Source organism: Dinoponera quadriceps, unplaced genomic scaffold, assembly GCF_001313825.1.
Source record: "Dinoponera quadriceps isolate SergipeBrazil2010 unplaced genomic scaffold, ASM131382v1 scaffold942, whole genome shotgun sequence".
Classification (NCBI taxonomy): domain Eukaryota; kingdom Metazoa; phylum Arthropoda; class Insecta; order Hymenoptera; family Formicidae; genus Dinoponera; species Dinoponera quadriceps.
Genome location: NW_014555154.1, coordinates 579,571 through 601,881, shown reverse-complemented (window position 1 = coordinate 601,881; position 22,311 = coordinate 579,571). Strand labels below are relative to the sequence as shown.

The 22,311-nt window shown below is 48.1% G+C and overlaps 1 protein-coding gene across 12 annotated transcripts in view; it reads left to right on the top strand.

Annotated features, from left to right (window-relative positions):
* Positions 1 to 22,311, top strand: part of LOC106743149 (protein daughterless) — a 95,004-nt gene that overhangs the window by 69,111 nt on the left and 3,582 nt on the right. For 2 of the 12 annotated variants that reach the window (XM_014616711.1, XM_014616708.1), the window contains exons 2-9: positions 8,447 to 8,528; positions 11,862 to 12,001; positions 15,012 to 15,293; positions 16,182 to 16,340; positions 17,305 to 17,364; positions 18,087 to 18,239; positions 18,340 to 18,457; positions 20,416 to 20,569. In XM_014616711.1, coding sequence (XP_014472197.1) covers positions 8,447 to 8,528; positions 11,862 to 12,001; positions 15,012 to 15,293; positions 16,182 to 16,340; positions 17,305 to 17,364; positions 18,087 to 18,239; positions 18,340 to 18,457; positions 20,416 to 20,569 — 1,148 coding nt within the window. Of the gene's footprint in view, positions 1 to 4,727; positions 5,635 to 8,446; positions 8,529 to 11,861; positions 12,002 to 15,011; positions 15,294 to 16,181; positions 16,341 to 17,304; positions 17,365 to 18,086; positions 18,240 to 18,339; positions 18,458 to 20,415; positions 20,570 to 20,954; positions 21,045 to 22,311 lie in introns of those variants that run through there. The other 10 variants (XM_014616717.1, XM_014616713.1, XM_014616712.1 and 7 more) reach the window with 10 other exon arrangements.

Sequence of the window (22,311 nt, the reverse complement as noted above, 5' to 3'; positions counted from 1 at the left end):
TACTGCTCTCGATCGATCGTCAGACAAAGAAACAAAAGGGAGGAGGAAATTGTCTAATTACTCTATAGGGAAACTCGGGGCAGGGCGGGGTGGTGGGGTAAGATGGGAAAACGCTATATAGAACTAGCTACGCAAATACAGACTTGGACCTGCACGTGTAAGGGAGAGAAGCGAGAGTCAACGTGTTATAGTTCGCGACAAACACTAGCAGAGACGGGCTACACGTGTTGCAAGTTCGAGCGAGTGCGAAAAAATCTGATGTAATTTTATGAATTGTTTGATGCAGTGTCAGATGACTTGTGTTCGCGGTACGATACGAAAGAGACAGATAAATCGTGTGTAATGTATGTTATTATCACACATAATATTTTTTATTTTATAGTAGCCTTTTGCGTCAATTCAGTTCCGTTATTCTTCAAGACGTGCGTAATTTCACATTTATCACTTGGGGCTAGACAGGGATGTTTCTATATTACTTTAATAATTCTCATTACCGCTAAATATTACTGCCATTTTTTTTCTCATTTTTACCGAGCCTTTCTCTTAACGTATTCGTCTTCTCCCCGAGTTCCCCTACGAAAACGAAAGATATTCTCATCCGACGAAACGATTTCGGCTAATCGTTCGGTCGTAACACGAAAAGTCGACGGAAGAGACGAACGAGACGAAGAAACGCAGTTCGCGAGAAGAAATTATTCAGGATGAGGGAATCTTCCCAGATTGCTGGCGGCGGACACACCGAGACTTATCGATTCGTTTACTCGAAGAAGCACGACGACGACGCGTCTCTCTTGTCGCTCCACGGTACCAATTTCGCGTTTCGACTTATTGCAGAAGGCTGAATTATTCTCTATTACCGATATCGTCGACTCGTGCGTGATGCGGGCAATTTGTGTTGGCAGGAAGAACGGGGGAGGAAGGGAAGGGGAAGGAATTACCAAACGCGCGTCGTCGTTACAACGTCGCATGCGTACACGCACGCGCACGTGTATATTTGTGTGTGTATGGAAGCCGCGGGCGCGCGCGCGCGCAAGCGAGACTGTCGGAAATTATCTCGCTGTCATCTACGACGCGCGAGACCCATTTACCGCCGAGACCGTTGCGTCTATTCTTTTTTACAAACGCGTCGCCGTTAGCCCATTATGCCGACAAAGGAGTGAGAAAGAGAGCGAGAAAAGGTGGCGTTACAGCGGCGCGGAATAAATGGCTCCGCGGCCGATAAAGACTCATCGAATCGCCAGTTGCGCCAATTACGCTTGGATTTATCGGAGCGTTTGCGGCGAGAAAAGTAATGCATACTCTTTCGGTGGTTCCTCCTCTTCCTCTTCTTCCTCCGAAAATTAGCGGCGACGTCGAATCGATCCGATCGAGGTTTCCGCTTGGCGTTTTTCCCTCCTGATCGCGAATCGGGAGATCGCCGGCGATACGAAACGTCCCGACGATAGCCGGGGTATCGTCGATACCTCCGCAGGAAGGGTTTTTAATAGCGCGCCCCATGGGAATTCTCAGGGTCCCTCGAAACAAAAAGGAGGACGAGCTCGTTACTTCGTCAGACTAGGCACCTGGTTTCGTCTACTCGCTCTGCTCGACAGGCGAACGTCGCTCTCGCTGTGGTAATTAATAAGGGGATAATCGGCGATCCATTATCTCGTTGATAGTGGCCCTCCTGCCTTTTACATCTTTCCCCGTCTTCTTCTCCCTCTTCGCACTCTCCTTCTCCCTCTCGTCGTCTCGTCTCGGCCACCCTTAAACTCATTTCCGCCCACGTGTATTTAATAACGGTCGTAGGAGAGAGGACGTGCGTGGAGGGGGAGGGCGCGGTCGGAATTTTCAATGCGCCCGTTGCAGTCGTCGTGCATTGGCCGATATTAATTATTAATTACCGCCGCTCATTACGTATAATTTTGTCTTAAGAATAACGTAATTATTATTCTGATTATAATACTAATTATTATCATATAATCAGTATAAATGTATTATAATTATTATGTATGAAGTTATTGCAATAATAATTAATATTGTAATCATATTGTGCGGGGCTCCGTTCTTCGTCGCTGCGTCCATAACGTAAACGTTTCTCGTGGTTACATGGAGCGACGGCACGCAGTGATTAGACTCGCGCGCAAATCGGCCTGGTAGCGCGGGGTCAAACGAGTAGGGTCAAGCGTATAGGCGAGCCGTGAATCATGGTCGGTGTGTAAAATCCCCGAAGTGTACGTGCGGGAGGAAGGAATGGACGACGACGACGACGCGGTTGATCGAGTACGCGAGATGGCCCCATCACGTGCTCAATTTTCCGAAGGTTTCATAACATCCGTCGTCCCGCTCGCGAGGGGAGAAGAGAGAGTCGGTCGTGTGGTGGGCGCACTCCTCCCTCTCTCGCTCTGTGTCCGTCCGTCCGTCCTATTTCAGATCCTCGAAGGCTAATTTCCCTGACAGAGACATTTCCGTTCGGTCCGCTACGGTACGCTCTCGCCCACCCCCGATCGTCCGTTCCTCCCCTCGCATCGCCGCCGCCTCGGCGGCGGTCGTAAGGCGGGGCAAAAAGGGAGAACTAAATCAATGTAGGACATTTATATTGGCTGGAAATCGCTGACTCTCTCGGCCACCGTGGACACCCGAGTCGGGACATATTAAGATTTCTGATCCGCCGCGTCGACCGCGCGCGCGGCGACATTTTTATCATTGCGTGTCCTTTCCTTCCTACACGTCCGCGGCGCGAGAAGGAAATAAAACGTGAATTATTGTCCACGCGGTGTCTCTCTCTCTCTTTCTCTATCTCGCTGGACACGTCCGCACACGTGGTCCAACCCTGGTGCCTGGTCTCCGAGGTTAAAGTGGCCGTTACGGTTTTCGGTGAATAATTTAATGGCCCGTTTAGTGTGATGTCGGCTCGTGAATATCGAGCGACGTTCTCGCGCGATACGCTTAGTAAACATTTTTCGACCGAATCGGCCGAAAATTCCGCGCGCAAAGGTACCCCTCGAACGAATCTCCCGCAATGAGGCGATAAAAGGAAGCGATGTGAACGACCGATTGAGCGTTATGCTGTTAATTAACTCGAATCTCTTCTCATTGCACGGGAGTAATGTTTTTATCACCACTCGCCGGCCGAGGTTTCATCGATTAATGTTGGGATCTCCGAATGCTGTCGACGAGCCGCGCGGCCAGTTTGAACTTGGAGCCGACTACGCGCGCGACCTCGTTCGCTCGACTTGCGCCGAAAGAGAGAGAAGACGACGGAGATCGCGAAGGAGGGAAAGAAAACTCGCGAGAGATGCAAGATCAGCCGCGTTTGTCAAAGTATCGAGGTTGACCGTGGGTGTCAAAGCAATTCATTTAAATTAATAGGTCCAGAGGCCGAGCACGCGCGACTTATCGTGCGATTAGCGCGACGCGGTTTCACCTCCCTTCTCTATCGTTCGAAGAAGCGCTCTTATTTGTTAGGCCGTTATCGATACCAGTGTTACCGATAAAACTCGGTATTTTTATCGAGCAGCGATTATTCCTCTATCTCTCTACCAGAGATACGTCGTCGGCGACGGCTTTGCGCGCTCTCCAAACGATTTCATTTGTCACGCGTGGATTTACGATAATAAACATTCGTTCCTCTTCCTTCCTCGTTTTTTCTCTCTTTTTTCTACCGGGCTCTTCTTCATTTTATTCCACGGTGATAGGACGAATCGGAAATAATACGTAGGAACAAACTGGAGTTGCGTCAGCTATAGCATTCGGTACTTTAAATACAACACAGATTTCACGTTTCGAAATTGATTGACCGTCCGATAACCGTTGATAAGAATCCGAAATGGAGGCTGAAATCGAATTTTGTTGTTTACTCAATCCATTGACGTCAAGCACGATAATATTTTGCGTAATATTGACCGTGTGCATGCTCCTATCAGCTCTGAATTAATTTGATTCGATCGTAAATCCTGAAAGAGAGAAAAGAAGAACTTTCATTTTCGAAATTACTCGCCTCTCGCCGGATCTCTACTTTCGACATGTGTCTTACTGTTACGTGAATGCGTGCTTAGCAAGATGTAATGAATGGTAGCGTTTTACTTAGAAACAAATTTCATTACTTTTCATTCTTTTGATCCGTATCTGTAAGGCGATCAAGTTGAGAAATGGTTCTGTCAGAAAAAAAATATTACCAGTGTACGTTCGAAAAACGCATTTTTTTTTTTTAGACTACTGAAAGGAGAATATTTTGGAATGACGAAAACAGATGTTTTCATATGAAGATTATTTTTATTGTGAAAATAGTTTACTTTTGACTTGCAAAATGGTAACACGCATTGTTAAGTTCTTCAAACACAACTCACCGGGTCTATCTGACCCAGTGCGGTCGGAAGGTTAGTAAATGCTCTACTTTCTCCCAATTGGATCCTCGTCTCGAACCGGCCAAAGATGCAGTTTCGCTTATATCTCGTAAACTCGGAATTATTAATCGCCTTCCGTCGCGCCTTCACGAGCGGCGAAAGCGATCGATCCTGCGATCCTGTCCAGGATCAATCGCGTCGCGCTCCTCACATCGGCGGGCAGCGCGCGTCCGACGATTGGGCCGCGCGTCGCTCCCACCGCCTCCGTCGGTCGCGCCGGCCGTGGTCGGGGCGCGCTGGTGAACACCACCACCACCACCGCCGACGGCCGACAGTCGCGCGTTGTCAGCCGCGTCGCGCGGTATCGAGTTATCGCGTCGCTTCCCGCGGTTTTTCATCCATCCACCTGCTCTCTCTCCCTTGGAGCTTTGCCGCCTTCTCGTCGCCGCACGTGGTGGCCTTCGCGGATCCGCGTACGTCGACGACTATCGATCTACGTCGAGCGCAAGAGGAGAGGGAGATACCCCGCGACGTTTCGCCCGCGCGTATTCCGCGGAGTTACAAAGTTTCCGTCGGCGAAGTTGTACGATTCTTTCATGACCCCTGTAAGGCGTTAAATTTCGGCCCGGCGCCCCATAGTCCTCGCGTTACCGGACGAAGTTTATTCCCCCGCCTGCCGCCGCCCCCGCGCAGAGCGCGCGGTACTTTTCGGCGTGTTGGAGGAGCGGCAGCGGGGAGAGGAAGATAGAAGGAGAGAAAGTGAGAGGGAGAGAGAGATACGCAGAAAGATAGATAGATAGAGATAGAGAGAGAAAGAGAGCGAAGGTTTGTAGGCGGGGGAGAGAGGCACCGCGGACGAAAGTTTTCGGCGCGACGGTGCAGGCGGATAAGGCAGCAGTACCGTGGTGGAATATTTTAACATATATCACGACGAAATTGGGACGGGAGTATGGTGTGCGATAGCTGTCTCCTCCCTTCGCCCGCCTCCTCCTCTTCTTCGTCGACTTCGCCTCTTCTTCCTTTTCGTCTTCCTTCTCTCGTTCGCGCGGCAACTTCGCCTCTCGTCGCCGGCTCGTCGTCGACCGCGTGCTCTCCGTACCATCGGTGGTAGAGAGCTCGTACACATCACGTTGCTCCAACACGTAGGAGCGCGCGAGACCACCCCCCGTCCCCCTCCCCCGTGTGTGTTGTGTGACACGGACGCGAATGTGACTCGCTGTATCGCCGAATCTGCACGCCGCCCCGACCACTCGCCCGTCCGCCCGCCAACATGTTTGTCTGCCACACGGACTACGGCAACTATAAAATGGTAAATTTGCGGAAAATACGGCCAGCGCGCGGCTCTTGCCAAGTCGATTATTATACCCGCGTCTTTCCGGAGAGAAACGATCGATAGATCCTCTCGTGTCGCGCACACTTACCACGTCTTGCTCGCGCCGTCGTTTCTCCTCCCCGTCGAGACAGCGATGCACCATGCCGCTTTTAGCGATATTCGCCGGCGACTTATTACAAAATATCTGAGAACGCAGTTTGACCCGTGATTTCTTTTTTAGGCACTTTTTCTTTTTTTTTCTTTTTCTGACTGTTAATAGCTTCTCGACGAACTCGCGTCGTTGTCGTCATCGTCGTCGTCGTCGACTATACACGCGATAGATGAGTAATCAAAATAAGTTGGGTAATACAAGCGTCCGATAACGCGCTTTATTCTTTATTTAAATGATTGGAGCGCGTTATATCGGACCAGACATCGGATTTTTATCGTGCGCGCAACTGCGTCGCCGTTCGATCGCGCGGGACATTCCGCGTCACGTTTTGCACGCGCGTATCTCGTTAAGGTGCTGAGAAAGAATTTAGTTGGCTCAGACAAAATTCTTGTTTGGATGTGGGCAAACAAATGTTTGGGTTGTGAGAACCAAAATTTGGTTTTCCAAATTTTGTACCAAATTCTTCAAATTTTCGTTTTAGAGAACCAAACTTTGGTTCTTACAACCTAAACATTTGTTTGATATCCGGACAAGAATTTTGAATCAACTAAATTGGTTTCCTAGTATATACATTTAGTGAACGAACAATAAACGAACAATGAATGCAAACTTTCGTTGTTATACTGAGAAAAAAATATTTAAAAATTTATCTGCGGAATATAAGATTTATTTCGCAGAAATAAACTATTTCTGTAAAATATATTTTATTTCTCTCTCTCTCTCTCTCTCTCTCTCTCTCTCTATCTATCTGTAAACTTAATAATCTATAAACTTAAACTTTATATTCCACAAATAAATTTTTAAGTACTAAGTGAATACATCACATGTTTGCTGTTCGTTCGTTCGTTCGCCAGGTGTTACGCCCTTTGTGCTACGATTCGCCGACTTCAAATCGCGGCCAGCAATAATTAATTTATTGTCGTGTTTTCGCGTTCTTTGGTTCGCGTCGAAGAGAGGATCGCGAAAAATTCGGAACACTATTCTTCTTCGCCAGGCGGATCGCAGATTTCGTTTTAAATATTTTTTTACTCGCTGCGAAAATATATCGCATTTCACTCGATGTACAATTGAAACTCAAAAAATTTCGGAAAAAAATAATAAAGTAATATACATTTAGAGAAGAATATTTGGTATTTATAATTACAATTATCATAGGAAAAGAATTATAGTCGGGAGAACCATTTTTTAAATAAACGTTGTTACAGTGTCAATGATAATAACCTTACATATATATCTCCACTGCTATTTTTGCGGTTAAAACCATAAAAAAGATATAATTGACCCCAAAAATGACTATAATTTCTTTCAGTGTACAGATGGAAATTGTTGGGGGAATCGCAGATCTGAAAAAATATTCACATTTTATTCACTGTCAAACATTATTATCCTTCTATAGTTCAAATATCCGTACGATAATAACCGACAATCGTTTCTTACTGGCCTTGCTTCTCTTCCTTCGTCTACCCGAGAGCCTGATTCTGCAGTCTTCAGTTTTCTACGATTGAAAAGTTGCAGTCGGACGAGCGCACGCGCGCGAAACTTTATTACGAATAAAATCGTTGCGCGGCGTACGGCATCGTTAAGTCGCGTCGAGTCTTCTGCGCGTTCCTATGAAGATTGACGGCATTAATTGGATCGAGGAGGACGACCTAATCTTAGATTTTTATTGATGCTCGTGTTGCGCAAGGATAACGTCGTGTGTTCACGCGTGTACGTACGTATACGTGTGTACGCCGCGTATTTAACGACTCCACACCGATCCGCGATTTTCTCGGGCCGTGCGAGCTCTCGCGCGTCTACGTCGCTGAATTAACGACCGTTCTCGCTACGAGCCGCACGTCGCGGTGTCGTAACAGTCGACTCTCGACTCTATCGCCTCTATCGTAAGATCGATAGGGGACGAGCTGCTACACAATACGATACACAAAGGTGTTGCAATAACACGCCGGAGATGCAACTCCGGCCCCGGGTGCACCCGGGTATCTCTCCTCCGATGGAGAAGAGTAGCTCGGGAGGGGATCTCGCCAGCGGAGTCGCGAACGTACCACTCGCGATTATAGCGCAATTTTCGCGTTGCAGCGCGCAACTGCAACTGCTGAAACGCGGCGGCCCGCGAGAACCGATGAAAAGGTTTTACGGCTTGCAAAACGGCGTGACGGCTCCGCGGGAATTATATATATCCAGCGCGTTTCCGTTCTGTCGTATCGTCTCTCGATTCGCGCCGCTCGATCGGTCGGCGTTGGAGATGGTCTCTCTTTCGTAAGATTCCCCGGGTCGAAATTTTGATGCTATTCTGACACTCTTAAGGATAGTTTGTACTTACTTAAGCGGCCTATAGACTAAGAAAAATCCACTTTGACGATACTGACACTTTTTAACTCTTCTCTCGAACCTTCAACTCTTCAGATTTCTATGCTATTAACAACCTGTTTTAGTGCTGAAACAACAAAATCTAATCTATCTAAGACATCATCAAGGTCAAAGTGGGGGTTATATTACGTTTTAGAATTTAAATTGAAACTTATTTTGTTATCTCAGCTACTACTGTGTTGTAGAATTAAGGGTTTAACATAGGGCTTAAATTAATTGTCGTTGCCGTGTTTCGCTAACGAACGTGTTTTCCCATTTCTGTTGCAGTATGGTTCGGATGAATTCGGGCAGGACTCGCCGAGGTATACGTCGCCGAAGGCCGCGTTGTACCCCGACTCCTATTATATCGGTAAGTGAGAACGGATTTAATCTCCATTTCTCCTTTCTCTCTCTCTCTCTCTCTCTCTCTTTGTGTCGGAACGATAAAACAAGGGAATCGGGATCGACTCGGCTCGACTGTATACGTGACTCTTCTTGAAGAAAGCGAAATCTCTCCTCCTCGAATTCCTCGATTAGAACGACGGCGCGAGTAAGTGGCGTGCACACTCGCCGCCCAGATCGGTTATCAATAACTAATTCCCTGAAACTAATTAAGAAATAGATTACCAACTTATATCTGTTAATATAATCGATAACGCCGGCCACGTTACGATGGATGTAATTAAACGAGATAATGGGAGGCTCCGCAGTTCGATAGATCGATCGTTATCTGGAAATCAGCGCAGCCGTCGGTGGGTAACAGCGCGCGAACGTATGTATACGCGCGACTCGCGAGTACATATGTGCATGTATATATATGTACATACATATATGTATATATAGATATATACATGTATATATCTATATATATATATATATATATATATATATATATCATTTGGAAATTGTGCATAACGATCCGAATGGACGATAAAAGGGATTTTACGAGCGCGCTAATATTCAACTGTTTAACGTTCGCTCGTAAAATTTGCCGCTCTGCCTGTCGCGCGTAAAAACAATAACAATCTCGTTATTTGTTCAAGCGACAACGGGGCGTCGAAGTTCGTCGCTGAATTTCGCGGCCAGTATATTCGGTGCGTTCGTATTGGAAGAAAAAAGAAATTTTTTCGCGGAAAACTTCAACAACGAGAGGTGTATCACCGATAGGGCAATTTCGCGCGCATACTCGTTACGGCATCGGCCATTCCGCGATGAATCGCGCTATTCCGCCGTTCTAACGACACTATCGTCGTCTCGGTATATCGTTGTTTTAATAACTCGCCCCGACATCGGTCGGAGGAAAAGACGCTTCTCTCCCGGAGATTCCTCACGATCGCAATGTTCTTTCGCTAATACCGATTCATCGTTCCGAATCGATTCGGCCGCGAAATCCGTCGCAGTTGTCGTCGTCGTCGAAATAATCGCCGTTTCGCGCGAAATCGCTTCAAGCTGTCTATTAGCGGGCGCAACCGCTCACTTTTATAGGGACGTAATTGCGATTTACGGTTCACTTTGTAGATTATAACGGATCTTTTGATAAATAATCGTCATCTCGCACACCGCAGGTGTCGGCGGACACCGTCACGCTCTATGCTCTGCAGTTATTCGTCGTGGGACTCGGAATTACGCAATGGGAAGCCATAAGATATAAGATGTAAGATCCCAGATAAGACACTGCGCACGACAAACTTGACGTTTTGAGTGATAATCAAGGAATATTTATTTCATTCTCTTATTTTATCGTGTACCGTATATCGTATACGTGCACTGAAAGAGAAAAGTGCTACCGTTCAAGTAATATTTACTTGATCCAAGTAAAATGGTTACTCTGATCCTCCTTGATATAAATATTTACTAGAAGTAGAAATATAATTCTAGCTATATTTAAAAGAAATCGGTTTTTTCCAATTTTTTGTGGAAAAATCCCGAAGAATTTGTGGAAAAATTAATAAAACGAATTTTTCCATTTTCTCACGGAAAGAAATTGAAAATCGCAGAAAATTGAGAAAAAAATGTTTTTCCTAAGTTTTTAAAATTATAATTCTAGTAAATAGTCTCTTACATTTTTAGAACCACTTTATACTTACATTCGATAATTTCTTTACAAAATAAGATATTACTGCGTTCAGGTAAATATTTACTATAGGCTGTTAAAATATACTTAAATTGATAAAGATATTATTTGACTTAAGAGACTGAAAAAGAAATAATAATTACGTATAGCTTTTAACACTTTTTTGTTTCTGTGCGCGTAATATGCCACGGAAGAAAAATATTGTGCGTATAATAATTAAGAAAATAATTTGCGGTTATATTCGTAAGAAATATTCGATGACGCGACGATTAAAAACGTTAACTCGATAGTTTCGAAAGGAAAGATTCCACGTAGTGAAATATAAATAAATAATAATAACATAAATATATATCTAAAGCGGGGACCTCCGCATATGCGCAGATACGTACACACACACATATCCAGTGATAGATCTATGAAATCGGCCAAGTTTGCACCGCGGGTTATTGTAGATCGGATGAGAAAAGTAGCGGCCTAAGTATGCCCTCGAAATACGTGTTGGCGTTCGTGGCACCCGGTAGCTGACCGGAATGGCTTATAAATGGGAGGCGAGGCACGACGAGGGGCGAAAAAGTTTTATCAGACATCGAACACCGGTAGTTCGTAGGAACGCCCGAGTAGTTTGGCTTAGTTTCCGTTTTCTCGTCGAGGAGCGCCCGGCACGGGAATTATATCAAGCAAAAGTATCAAGAAATACGTTCCCGAAGCTTATTGCTGTTGTTTTCAACTGAAATAATGGCCCGGGCGCCGGGTACCGTCTATTGGCCCTTATACCGGGTGCTCCAACGCCGACAACCGACCGGCCGAGTGAGACGTTGGAAAGCGCGAAATTTCCACTTGGCGGGCATCCAGCCGCGCGGAGTTGTGTATCGTGTCACGGAATCGTTCTCGAAATAATTACTGCGGAAGGCACAACGGTATCGGTGCTTTCTTCGTTAGCGAGTTTCGCGCGCGCCGTATATCGATGCGGTATGTCACGCGTTAATCGACCGAAATTGCACAAACGTTACGCGCGAGGAGCGCAGCCGAGGCGGCGTGCGAGAGAGCGTGCCCGAGGGTGGAGAGGGGGAGGAGTGCCTTGAAATTCGGTTAAACGTCGCAGCGATGCGTTTTAACTCGATTTAAACGGCCATTATTCGGGCACGTGGCGCGACATCCTCTCATCATTGAACGCCACGTGCTATACTATTTGTTGTTTCTCGCTCCAATGACGTAGAAAGTGCGCGCATGTAGCCACGGTGGAACGAGAGAGACCCCGCCGGCGTTTTCACACCGGGTTGTGTCGCGTTTCGGTTACCTCGCGCGAAAACAGGAGTTTGCAGAATCGTAAAGCGAGAGGAGGAGAGCGATTCGCCTCGAGTACAACAATAATGCCCGCTCCACTCGCGCATGCTCGTAATCGCGGCTGCGTCATTGAGATATTTTCGAATCCTTCTCTATTCGAAGAGATAAAGAGACGAAGATAGTGGGAAGAAAGGAAGAGAGGGAGGGAAAGATCGACGTGGATCACGTCAGACGCGAAGTATGTGCATTTAATCCCGATTGCATCGATTATTTAAATCCCATTCGGCCGACAATCGCATGACACATGATCGATCGGATCCTACATGCGTCTCTCTCTTGTTGCAGATGGTAACACTGCTGGAACTGGTCCTGGTGACCCATGGTCGACGGGTGCCGGCGGTAGCGTTCAACCTCCCTACAGCTCATACGCACCCCCTCACCTGGCGCAGCCGGCTTACCCCATGCACCTACCCCATGACCCCATGGTAAGTGATTTCTTTCTCCGTCCGCCTACCTTTCTCTCGTTTCACTCTCCCGTCGACTCTACCTTCCCCATTGCGGGTCGAAGAAGCGATCAATCACGGCTGACTCGGCTGCTGGTTCCTCCGGTCGTCGTGAAAACGTGTCTGGAACTCGGTAATAGACACGGGGATATTCCTCCTCCCGAATTTTCTCTGTCGTCGGACTCGAGGATCCGACGAGGAAGTCGACAGATTAAAACCCCGGTGCGACCTACTCCCGCGGTGTACACACTCTCCTCCGTCGGAAGATCGATGTGCTCTCTCTCCCGAGCCACCGTCGAGAGCGTGTTCTCTCCTCGGTTCGGAAAGTTACGAGGTTCGGCGAAACCTTGAGCACGACATATCGGCATTGTCGGCGGGTGTGTCGGCGTAAAAATTTGATCGACGATAAAAGATTGATCTTGAGCCGGAAGAGGGAGGGGGCCGCCGCCCACTCCGCCCTCGAAAACTCCTCGATAATTTCTCGCCAACTTCTTCATATCGCGATTAGTAGCAGTCGTGGTGTCAGCGGCGGCAATGGTAGTAATACGGCCGCTAAATTCAGTTCGGCCGGGAATATTTGTTATCGCGAACTTTTACTCGGTCGACGATCCGCGTCGAAGCGCGGCCGGTTGTTTGAAATGCACTCGTCCCGGATGAGATTCCGAGACCCGGCGGCGCGCGCTGCCCGCTCGAAAACATCCTTCCACAAATACGCGAACTTTTCGGAGATTTATCGTATCGTTGATGGGTTTCCGCGGAACGTGATAAATCCCCCGATCCCGTCCCGTCGCGGAGCCCCGGTTGAAATCTCGCCGGGCGAGATCGTCGATTTGCCACCGAGGAAGAAGTCCGTCGTCTCGAGCCGCCGAGAATCGTCGTCGTCGTCGTCTTCTCGCTCTCGCCATTACTCTCGGCGTCAGCGACTTACCGCGCCGACTTTAATCCTCTTCATCAGCCGTGATCCGCGCGACCAGCTGGCGGACTCTTTTCCAGCCGTCTTATTTCGGACCACCCGGTTGACAGTCGCGTGCGAGGAGAGACGCGTTCTCTCTTCATCACTTCGCCACGGTTGAGAGACACTGTTGACAGTGCTCCGTGTAACGCTCCGGAGTAACGTCAAATGACTCACTGGCGTCTATATATAGCGCGACCCTCCCGCTACTCCGTGTTTCTAGTCAAGTGCAGCCTTCGTTTGATTTACGCCGTTCATGGTTACCACGAAATCCTCCTCTTCGTAGCACCTCGCGCCGTCGTCTCTCGGCGGCCTCTTTCTCTTTGAGACAACGAGAGGAGGCTTCTGTTCGCGGCGTGTGACGTTTGCGATTGCGAATGTTCGACGAAGCTTCGCTAATAGCTTCGTACGGCCAGAGGGAGAAGGAAGCATGCGCCGACGTTACTTTCTTCTTCTTCTTCGCGCTTCTTCTCGGCTACCATCACGAATCTTCCGCGCGATCGAATTATAAACAGCCTGTGATATCCCGAGAAGACGACCCGCATGATACCGGACGAGAAACTTTGCGACGTAACGCGATTTTAGGACGAACGCGCTCGCGGAAAGGACGAATTCGAGCGCCACGAGGTAAGATTTCTTTCGGTAGCAAGGGTTAAACATTTACGATATCTTCCCCGGTTTAATGACCCTTCTTCCGAGAAGCCGCGTCCATCGAGGAGTCTCGCAGGAAGACCCGCGAGACCACCGAGTTTTTCTGTATATCTGTCGAAACGGTCGCATCTCGCCGACCGTTTTTCCTCTCGGAAAAGCGCCGATCGAGCGCGTGACGTTTTGCACTCGCGTCATCGCGCGATTTTTCCCCGTTGGGTGCCGTCTTCGAGCATTTTAATTTGTTGATAAATACACTATAAGCCCCGCAGCCGCGGCGGTGCTTAAAATTAGACTTTTACGAGCGGTTTCAGTAGGTGCGAGAGAGCGACTATCCCGCCGGGCGTATCCGATATCAAAGGTACCTCGGAGTGATCCATTATGAGAAAGAGAGAGAGAGGGAGACGCGTTTAAGAAATCGTATAGATCGAGGCGAGTCGAGCGCGCACGAGCGACCACTCGAAATCACTCCGGGCTTGTAACGGAAACCTTTATCGCTTGTAGCTACAAGGAGATAAATCAATCCTCGTTTCGCGCCCGCTATCTCTCTCTTTTTCTCCCAAAACACACATCTCCGGGGGAAGCCGTGCGAGGAGGAGTCCCTTACAAAATTCCCTCAACGACTCCAACCGACGAAGATAAAGACCGAGACCGTACGACCGTCGCGTCGAATAAATCGCCAACGTTGACAATCGGCGTCGTCGTCAGCGCGCTCCGTAGAACCGCTCAGAGAAAGAAGGCGGTTTCTTTTCTTTCGACATTCCTCCCGAACCTTCTGAGTTCCCGACAATGTAAAAATTCCGTCAATTTGGAATCTGTGAAGATAAGCACCGAGATACCGGGATGACCGTTGTGTATCAGACCGGGGACGCAGACTCGAAGACGTTAGCTCGTTCGTTTACACGAGCGCTCCACGAATTTGTCCGGGACGGACGATTAATCCTACGACCGTGTGTCTGTCTCCTCCTCGAGCCTACCGAGTTCCCAAGAACCCACGAGATTCCTCCAACGACAGAATCCGTGAAAAAATACGGACGCGGCAGGTTCTCCCGGTCGCGTCAAATAAACCTCGAGCTCCGAGGCGACGTCGAAGAACGCGTCTCTGTTCTTCACGATTTCGTTCGAGAAACGCTGAAGATCATCCGACATTCCTACGAATCCAGTTCCCGAGAAGAATCCCATGGACGATCAAGACACGGAGAGCGAGAGAGAAGGAGAATATCCACAGATCTTCGAACATACCCGAGTTTATTTTACCGAGACGCGAACCGCAAGCTCGCGGCCGCACAGACGGAAGACGCGCTTGCATGCTCGTGTCGCACGACCTTGACCAAGACGCGCTCACCACCGGAGTGGACCACCACGTGGAACATTTGCGCTTTGGGGTTTCAGGCATACTCGGCGATGTCGCCGAACGGGGAATCGACGGCGCCGATCTTGGGCTCGGCGGTGACCAGTGCGGCTTCCCTGCCGCCGATGTCAACATTCCGGGGTAGTGCCGCGGTCGCGGCGAACAGCGGCACGGGGGCACCGTCGCCGGCATCGTTGCAATATAGCCATAGTCCTGGTGCACCGACGACCGCGCCCTCCGCGCCCAACGCTGCGCCCACGACGAACCAGCAAACCACCCCCGGCGACACCCTCGGCAAGACCCTCGCATCCGTAAGCACCCGAGTATGTATCGACGTCGACCTCGCTGTCGTCGGTCGTCGCGCCTAAGTGTCTTGCAGATTCTCGTCGCGCTTTCGCATCGGCATTGTCAAGTTTCTAACGAAGATGAGATATCGACACGCTTAGTAAAGTCTCATGAACGTGCGCTCGGCCAACAGTGAGCTCCTCACTGATTTTGATCTCCTTGCACGTGGTGTGTGAGTCTGTATAAAAACACAAGTTAGACCCCGTATCCAAGCGTATTGGCCAACGCGTCTTGTAAATAGCAGTTTTTGACGTTTAGAATCTTAAGCGTTCGGTTGTTTATATTTATTAGTTGTTTATGTTTCAACTTTCGAATATATTTATTATGTTTGTCTGTTACAATTGTCGTCTATTTATTTATATGCATTTTTCGAAATATTTATGGAAAGTTGTCAGAAGATGTGTAAGTTAAGCGATGAAAAAAAAAATGTTTATCAAATAATTTTATTTATTTTATTTTCATATTATATAAGTATATTAAAAGATTTTTTATTTAAAAATGAATATTGGATAAAACGCTCGGACACTGGTTTATTAATTTTTTTCATGTAAATTCACCACATGCAAGGAGATCAAAATCGATGAGAAAAACTCACTGTGTCTTCTTGTAAATATTCGAACGAAATAGCGAGTCGATCGAGATGAAAAGTCGCGGATATTAGCACGTGGTTTGAGTAAAAGAATCTCTCTCGGGAGGGGGTACGAGGAAGATGGTATAATTTCGCGAAACAAGAAGAAGGATCTGTGAAGCACAGACGTAGAGTGAGAGGAAGCAGGAAATAGAGACATACTTGGATGCCGAAATGTATTACAGATTAAAATATTACGCTGTATGTAATCGCGTCACTGTCGCGACGTTTTTCGCAGATCTACCCCACGGACCAATCAGTATCCAGTTATAGCAGTAACCCATCAACGCCCGTCAGTTCGCCACCACCTTTAACCGGCTCGGCACCAGGCTGGGCACCTGGAGCCGCGCCAGTGTCCCCGCATTTCACGGCGGACCCTAACCGTGGTATTCACATGGTACGTATCGAGACGCTGCTCCGAATTCGAACTAATTCCGGGGATTTTTTTTAATCTTCTTTCTTTCACGGGGGGTCGGCACAAGCGCGTAGGCAGCAGCGGTCGCGCGGGATCCTTTCGATGCTTCGCTTCTTCTCATTGGAACGATTTCCTCGCGTCGAGACCTCGTCGTGCGAGACGATACCGCGGCGCCGTAATAATCCGAGGGAAATGCAATCAATCGCCGTCACCGCGTCGAAAGGTTCTCGCGGCCGCGAGCGTACACACGCTCCGTCGTTTTGGCCGCTTCAGAGACACACGCACATGACACACTTCACTTTTACCCGAGTGCTCGAACATACCAATCACATTTCCCCGATAATAATGCAGCGCTATATATGTGTACGCGCGTTGACGCGACGCGCGTCGTCGACAGTTCTTCCATCGGTAGGGCACGCACAATTTTTTTTCTCTCTCTCTCTCCCGAGAGGGGAGGATCGAGTGGGAGGAAAAGTCATGTCCATGTATAAATGGAACCTTGCAGAAAAACAAAGGGGAAAAAAAAGTCGAGAACTTTTGCACTTGTTTCGAATTGAAGGCCTCGCCGCGAACGTGAAGCATTACGGTCGCGCTCTTCGCACATAATCGCACAGCGTTAGAGTCGCACAAACAGCATGATCGCGTTGCACCGCGGTTCTGTTCTTTTTTTTCTTTTTTCTTTTTTTCCCTCCTTGTTATTATCATCATCATCATTATTATTATCATCATCATCATCATCATCATCATCACCGTTTGTGCCGTCCTCGCGCGAGAGCGACCATTTGTTCGTCCTCCCCTCGTCTGTAAGTTATCGAGTTTATCACGTCTCCCGTTCGTTTTACACATTTTTTTTCTCATTCCGCCCTGTTTGTTGTGAACGTTGTGTTGACTTGGTTGTTCTCTTTTTTTTTTTGGTTTTGTTGTTGCGTTGGTGTTGTGTGTGAAGCCGGCGCCTGAACAGCAGAGGTTAGACGATGCCATCGGCTTCCTTCGCGACCATGCCGAGGTGAGGATTGCCGAATTTCAGTTTTTTTTCTCCTCCCCCCTCTTCATTCGCTCATTTTTTTCTGCGTTGCTGAAGCGTTAGAATTTTTTACCTCCTTTTATTATCTTCTTTTTCTTATACTTTCGCATGTCGTCTCTCTGCCGAGACCACCACGTAACGGTTACGCAAGGAACACTGCACTTTTTGCTGATTACGCTTTTCGTTAATCGATGATTATATATTGTGATGAAGAGCTCTCATTGTACACAATTTATAATCATGGCTTGAATTTCCATTAACCACACAATCGTCCATCGACAATCGGTCGGCGTTATAAATCGGATCAAGCCGTATTCTGATCGCGGTCTGACTTGAATTTTCATATTTTGTCATATATTTTCGCCACAGACTTTCGTTTCTCTTTCAAGATCTGCTCTTTTCGATCAGCGAAACTAACTGCCTTTTATTTTGTCCTATCGTGGAACACTGACAGATGTAATGAATAATAAGACATTTCGATCTCGACCTCGACTTTTTCAAAAACTTCCGATGTAGATTCTCTTCCCGTGAAGACTTAATGAATACGAACAATTGGAAATTTCTCTCTCTCTCTCTCTCTCTCTCTCTCTTTCTCTCTTTCTCTCTGTCGTAATACCTCTCTTGAGTAGCAATATACTATAACGACTCCGACCGGCGTGCTGCAACTTCAGGCGTGTAATCGAGTCGAATGTCTCGGTATTCTGTTGGTACAGGGAACCCGAATGGAGGAACGGCTGGACGATGCCATAAACGTCCTAAGGAACCACGCGGAGAGTCAACTGGGCCTTCACCTCGGCCCGGTCGGCCCGCATGGCGCGATATATTCGCACACCTCACCACCGCAGTTGGATCATCTGGTAAGGATCCATCTCGAGGATCGATCGAGCAGCGATAGCAGCCACTCTCTCTTTCGCCCGTTTCTCCTCTAGTACGCCTCTAATTGCGCTGTGCTTTCAGACGAGTCCACACTCTGCGGTAACGGTAGCGCAACCTCAGGGTTCCTACCCCGGTCTCACACCCACGCCCGACACGGACGGATCCATCAAGATCGAGAGGTTATCCGTCACGAATGCCAGTAAGTTGACCCCGAAGTGGCTTCAGAATGCGCGCCAGTCGCGACTCGTAACTTGCGACATGGAAGGAAAAATCAGCTTCACTCGCGAAACCCGTTTGTCGATTTCGTCAGTTTCATTCAAGATGAAGTAATATTTATTACCATCTTGAATATCTTCGAGAGAAAAAAAGTATTTTGTTAACGACCGGATGAAGGATGGAAAAAGGTTGACATTCGCAGAAGGTGCTCGAAGTGACGACTATTGATATCAATGCAATTTCTGCTCGGCAAATTTGTTTCTCCTGCTTTCTTATTTCGAGGACTCGAATGTTAGTTATCGTATCACTCTGTATTCTTCTGTTCTCCTCTTATACGTCTAGTCATTTTCCATTGGAAGTCAAGAGTACACTGGCGAGTCGTAGAACGCGTCGCGTTGCTCCGATCGCTCCGATTATTTTATTCTCGCTACGTCGCATCATCGAGCGAGATCACTTTTCCCACGAGCTCCCGCAAAGGACAAGGGAAAAAAGAAGGAAGGAGTTCCCAGGTGTTCCGCAACGGACTCGCGCGGCCAAATAAGGAAATATTAGATAAATCACGTGGAGTCTCTCTCTCTTTCTCTCTCTATCTCTCTCTTTCACTGTCCGGCGCTCGCGGTCGTGCCTACATTATTCCCGCGCGTAGTACGTTCAGTTATCTCGCTCTTCGTTTCTCTTTCCGCCTCGCTGCGTCTGTCTCAGGCCAGACTTTTACCATTAAAATCACTATGCCCTGCGGGCAGGGAGGAGGAGTTGTATTTGGCGCCTATTTAGTTGCGAATTAGAAAAGGCTCGCCGTCAGCCGAGTAACGGGACGGCGTTCTCGCGGATTCGGAAGTCGCGATGACGAACGAAGGTTCTCGTTAGGCGTCTCCTTGGAATGTTTTCCTTGCGGGAGAGAACGTGCCTCGAGAGTTCGCCGACCAGTGAACTGTCGCTCGAGCGATCCGGACTTTTTCCGAAGTGGAAGCGAAGGAGGAAGCGCGCGTTAAGACTTAGGCAAACATTTGCAGCGTAAGCTTTTCGGCGCGGCTTTTGGCGCGGCGTCGAGCGAATAAAAACGATCGCGCGCGCGCGCGATTTATTTACCGCGCTATTACCTGCGGGGATTTGCGGAGGGAGGCACACGTTCCACGCGGAGTTAAAGCGTGAGCTCTGCTCTCGCGAAACGCCGGTGAATCGTCGTCGGACGAGAGGGGGAGGGAGGAGACAGAGAGAGAGAGAGAGCGTTTAAGGAGAGATCGTTGAATCAGGGTTGAGCGGAACCTCGCAAAGCGCACTTCCTACTCCTAATTGGACGCTTTTCACGGTTTCGTGACTAAGCCTTCTGCCCAAAGCTCGCGGATAATCGGAGATCGTGATTGCCGTCTTCGGCGCGAAGGTCGGTCGCGTTTGTTCTTTCTTTCTCCCGCGCGCGCTCTCTCCGTTTCCGGGTAAGTTCGCGTCATTTTTTCCCGCTTGCATCAGATAATACTCGACGACGCTCTCGAATGAGGCCCCACCGCTATCGCAACGTGTCCGTAACTTTCTGATTTACATCATCTTCCGGACGGGAGAGAAGAACTCCGTTCCTGCAGAAAGGAACTAGATGAAAACTCGCCGGCAAGAAGCGAAAACATTCGTTTGAGCATTCAGCTGCGTTAAAACTCGGTTGAGACGACTGGGAACGATTGACTGAGTAGAAACCTCCCACCGGAATCTTTCGGTTCCTACAATCGAATTTTCGTCTTGGTACCCGGACGACGGAAAAATTTCGTTAGACCAGCGGAATTGTTTCTCCCGTGTGAAGTAAAGCCATTTCGTGGAAGAGTCTCTCGCGAAGAAGTGGAAACTCCGTTTCGGGCCGCCTCTTCGGCCGGTTCTCTTTCCATCTCGCAAGTCACATGTAACGACGCGGACCCTTGGTGGGAGATCTAAAGCGGCAGTATTAATAATGAACAGAATACATCTCTTTAGAGAAGAGAAAAGACCCGCCGGACAGCAGCGGCGGCGAGACGAAGCCGTCGAGCAGCGAACTCGCGGCGGCCGGTGTGATCGGGGCCGCCACGGTGAACTCGACGTCGCAAGGCAAGGGCACCAAGAGATCGCGTAGATAGTAAGTATCTGGAGAACCTCGTTGTTCCAAGCTCTCTCATTGTCGGCATCGAGTTTCTCGCGAATCGGAATTTGTCCTTCTCGCCCGGCCGCGATGAGAACCCGTCGCGATCCGTACGCGTGCGTCCAAGTGTCTGTTTATCCGTCCGCCCGGCTGTCCGTCTGTTCGTTCGTCCGTCCGTTTGTCTATCAGTCCTGTCAGTCAGTCAGTCACTCGAAATCTCGGGGTGCGAGACGTCCGTTACATGAATTTCTCGGGATCCATTCGGGAGTAATACGTAGCTCCGTGGTGTATCTGTCTTTCGCGCCGAGCCGGGAAATGCTTTACACCCTCGAACGTCGAAACTTTACTCTGGTTACTAACTTACTTTGTCTTTGAACAACCGTTGTTCGAGCGCCGACGAAGACTGCGACGATCCCGGCACCAAAGCGGTGCGCGAGAAAGAACGTCGCCAGGCCAACAACGTGCGTGAAAGGTTAGTGAACACACGCAGTACGCACCTCGTTGCATCTTGATACAAAACAGCTCCCTGCGATCCCACAACCCACGTTCATCCCGTGATGTCCCCGATATGTAATATGTATATACGCGTCGCTTACATGCCCTTAAGCGACACGTATATCCGTATATCACCGAATGTGACGTGTATACGAAGCCATTGCACTATCCTTCGGGGAAAGTTTTTTTCTTACTTAACCGTATGCATGCCTTAACGAGATGCTGTTTCCGTGACGAGCGAGAAAGACGATCGCGAGAACGTCGTTCGATGAAACAATCTCGGCGATCGCGGAAACATGCGGCATGCTTACGCCTTTATTACATACACCAAATATATATATATATATATATATGTATATATATATATATATCGCCGGTCCACCACCTCTTTCTCTTTCTCCTCCTCTTCCACCCCTTCCTCCTCCTCTTTCTCGACTTCCTCCAAGCTTCCCTTGAGTCCGTCGCACCGTAAGGCCCGTATTCAGGCGTGAAAATTAAAATGTTTCTGGTTAAGGGGACAGAAATGAGACGAGGCAAAAGATGAATTGTTGACGTAGTCTCTCGTGCGTACCTACAAATCAGTCTCATTTTAATTCAGCTGCGATTCGGTCCCTTAGGCATGCTATATATTTTCTTCATTTTATTTGATTTTATTTATTTCTTAGAGCATACTCCGCACTCTTATTCTGCATCATTGAACGTTTTGCATCGAACTGCTCAGTTGTATAGATCTTTCCTTTTTTTTCTCTCGATTACATTTTTCTTTCATTGTCACCTGTGTTCGTTTGAAGTCGGGGTACGTATCGTGTTAGTTTTTTTTTTTTACAATTCGTAATAACGACTTATAATTAAATCACCCTGTCGATTTATGTTGACGGTGCGTGTGTCTTACCTGTTTGAATCATTAAACATCTGATTTCGTGATATTTCTGGAAATTCACAATTGAAAACGTTTTTCTGACGACGCAAAATTAGGCATATCCGTTTGGATGTTAATCGTATATATATTCTCGAATTTTCGTTCTCTCCTTTTTTTCCTTTCTCGTTTATTTCGCCATTACACCTGTCGAAAAGAGAAGTAAGATTGCGATCCTGTACTGACGATTATACCAAACCCTGACGATTACAGATGTCATTTGCATTCTGAATTTTCTAGGTGACACAGCATCAAAATAGAAGATCTGCATTTTTAGATCCACGATCACACAACACGTGCGAGCACACACACACACACACACACACAC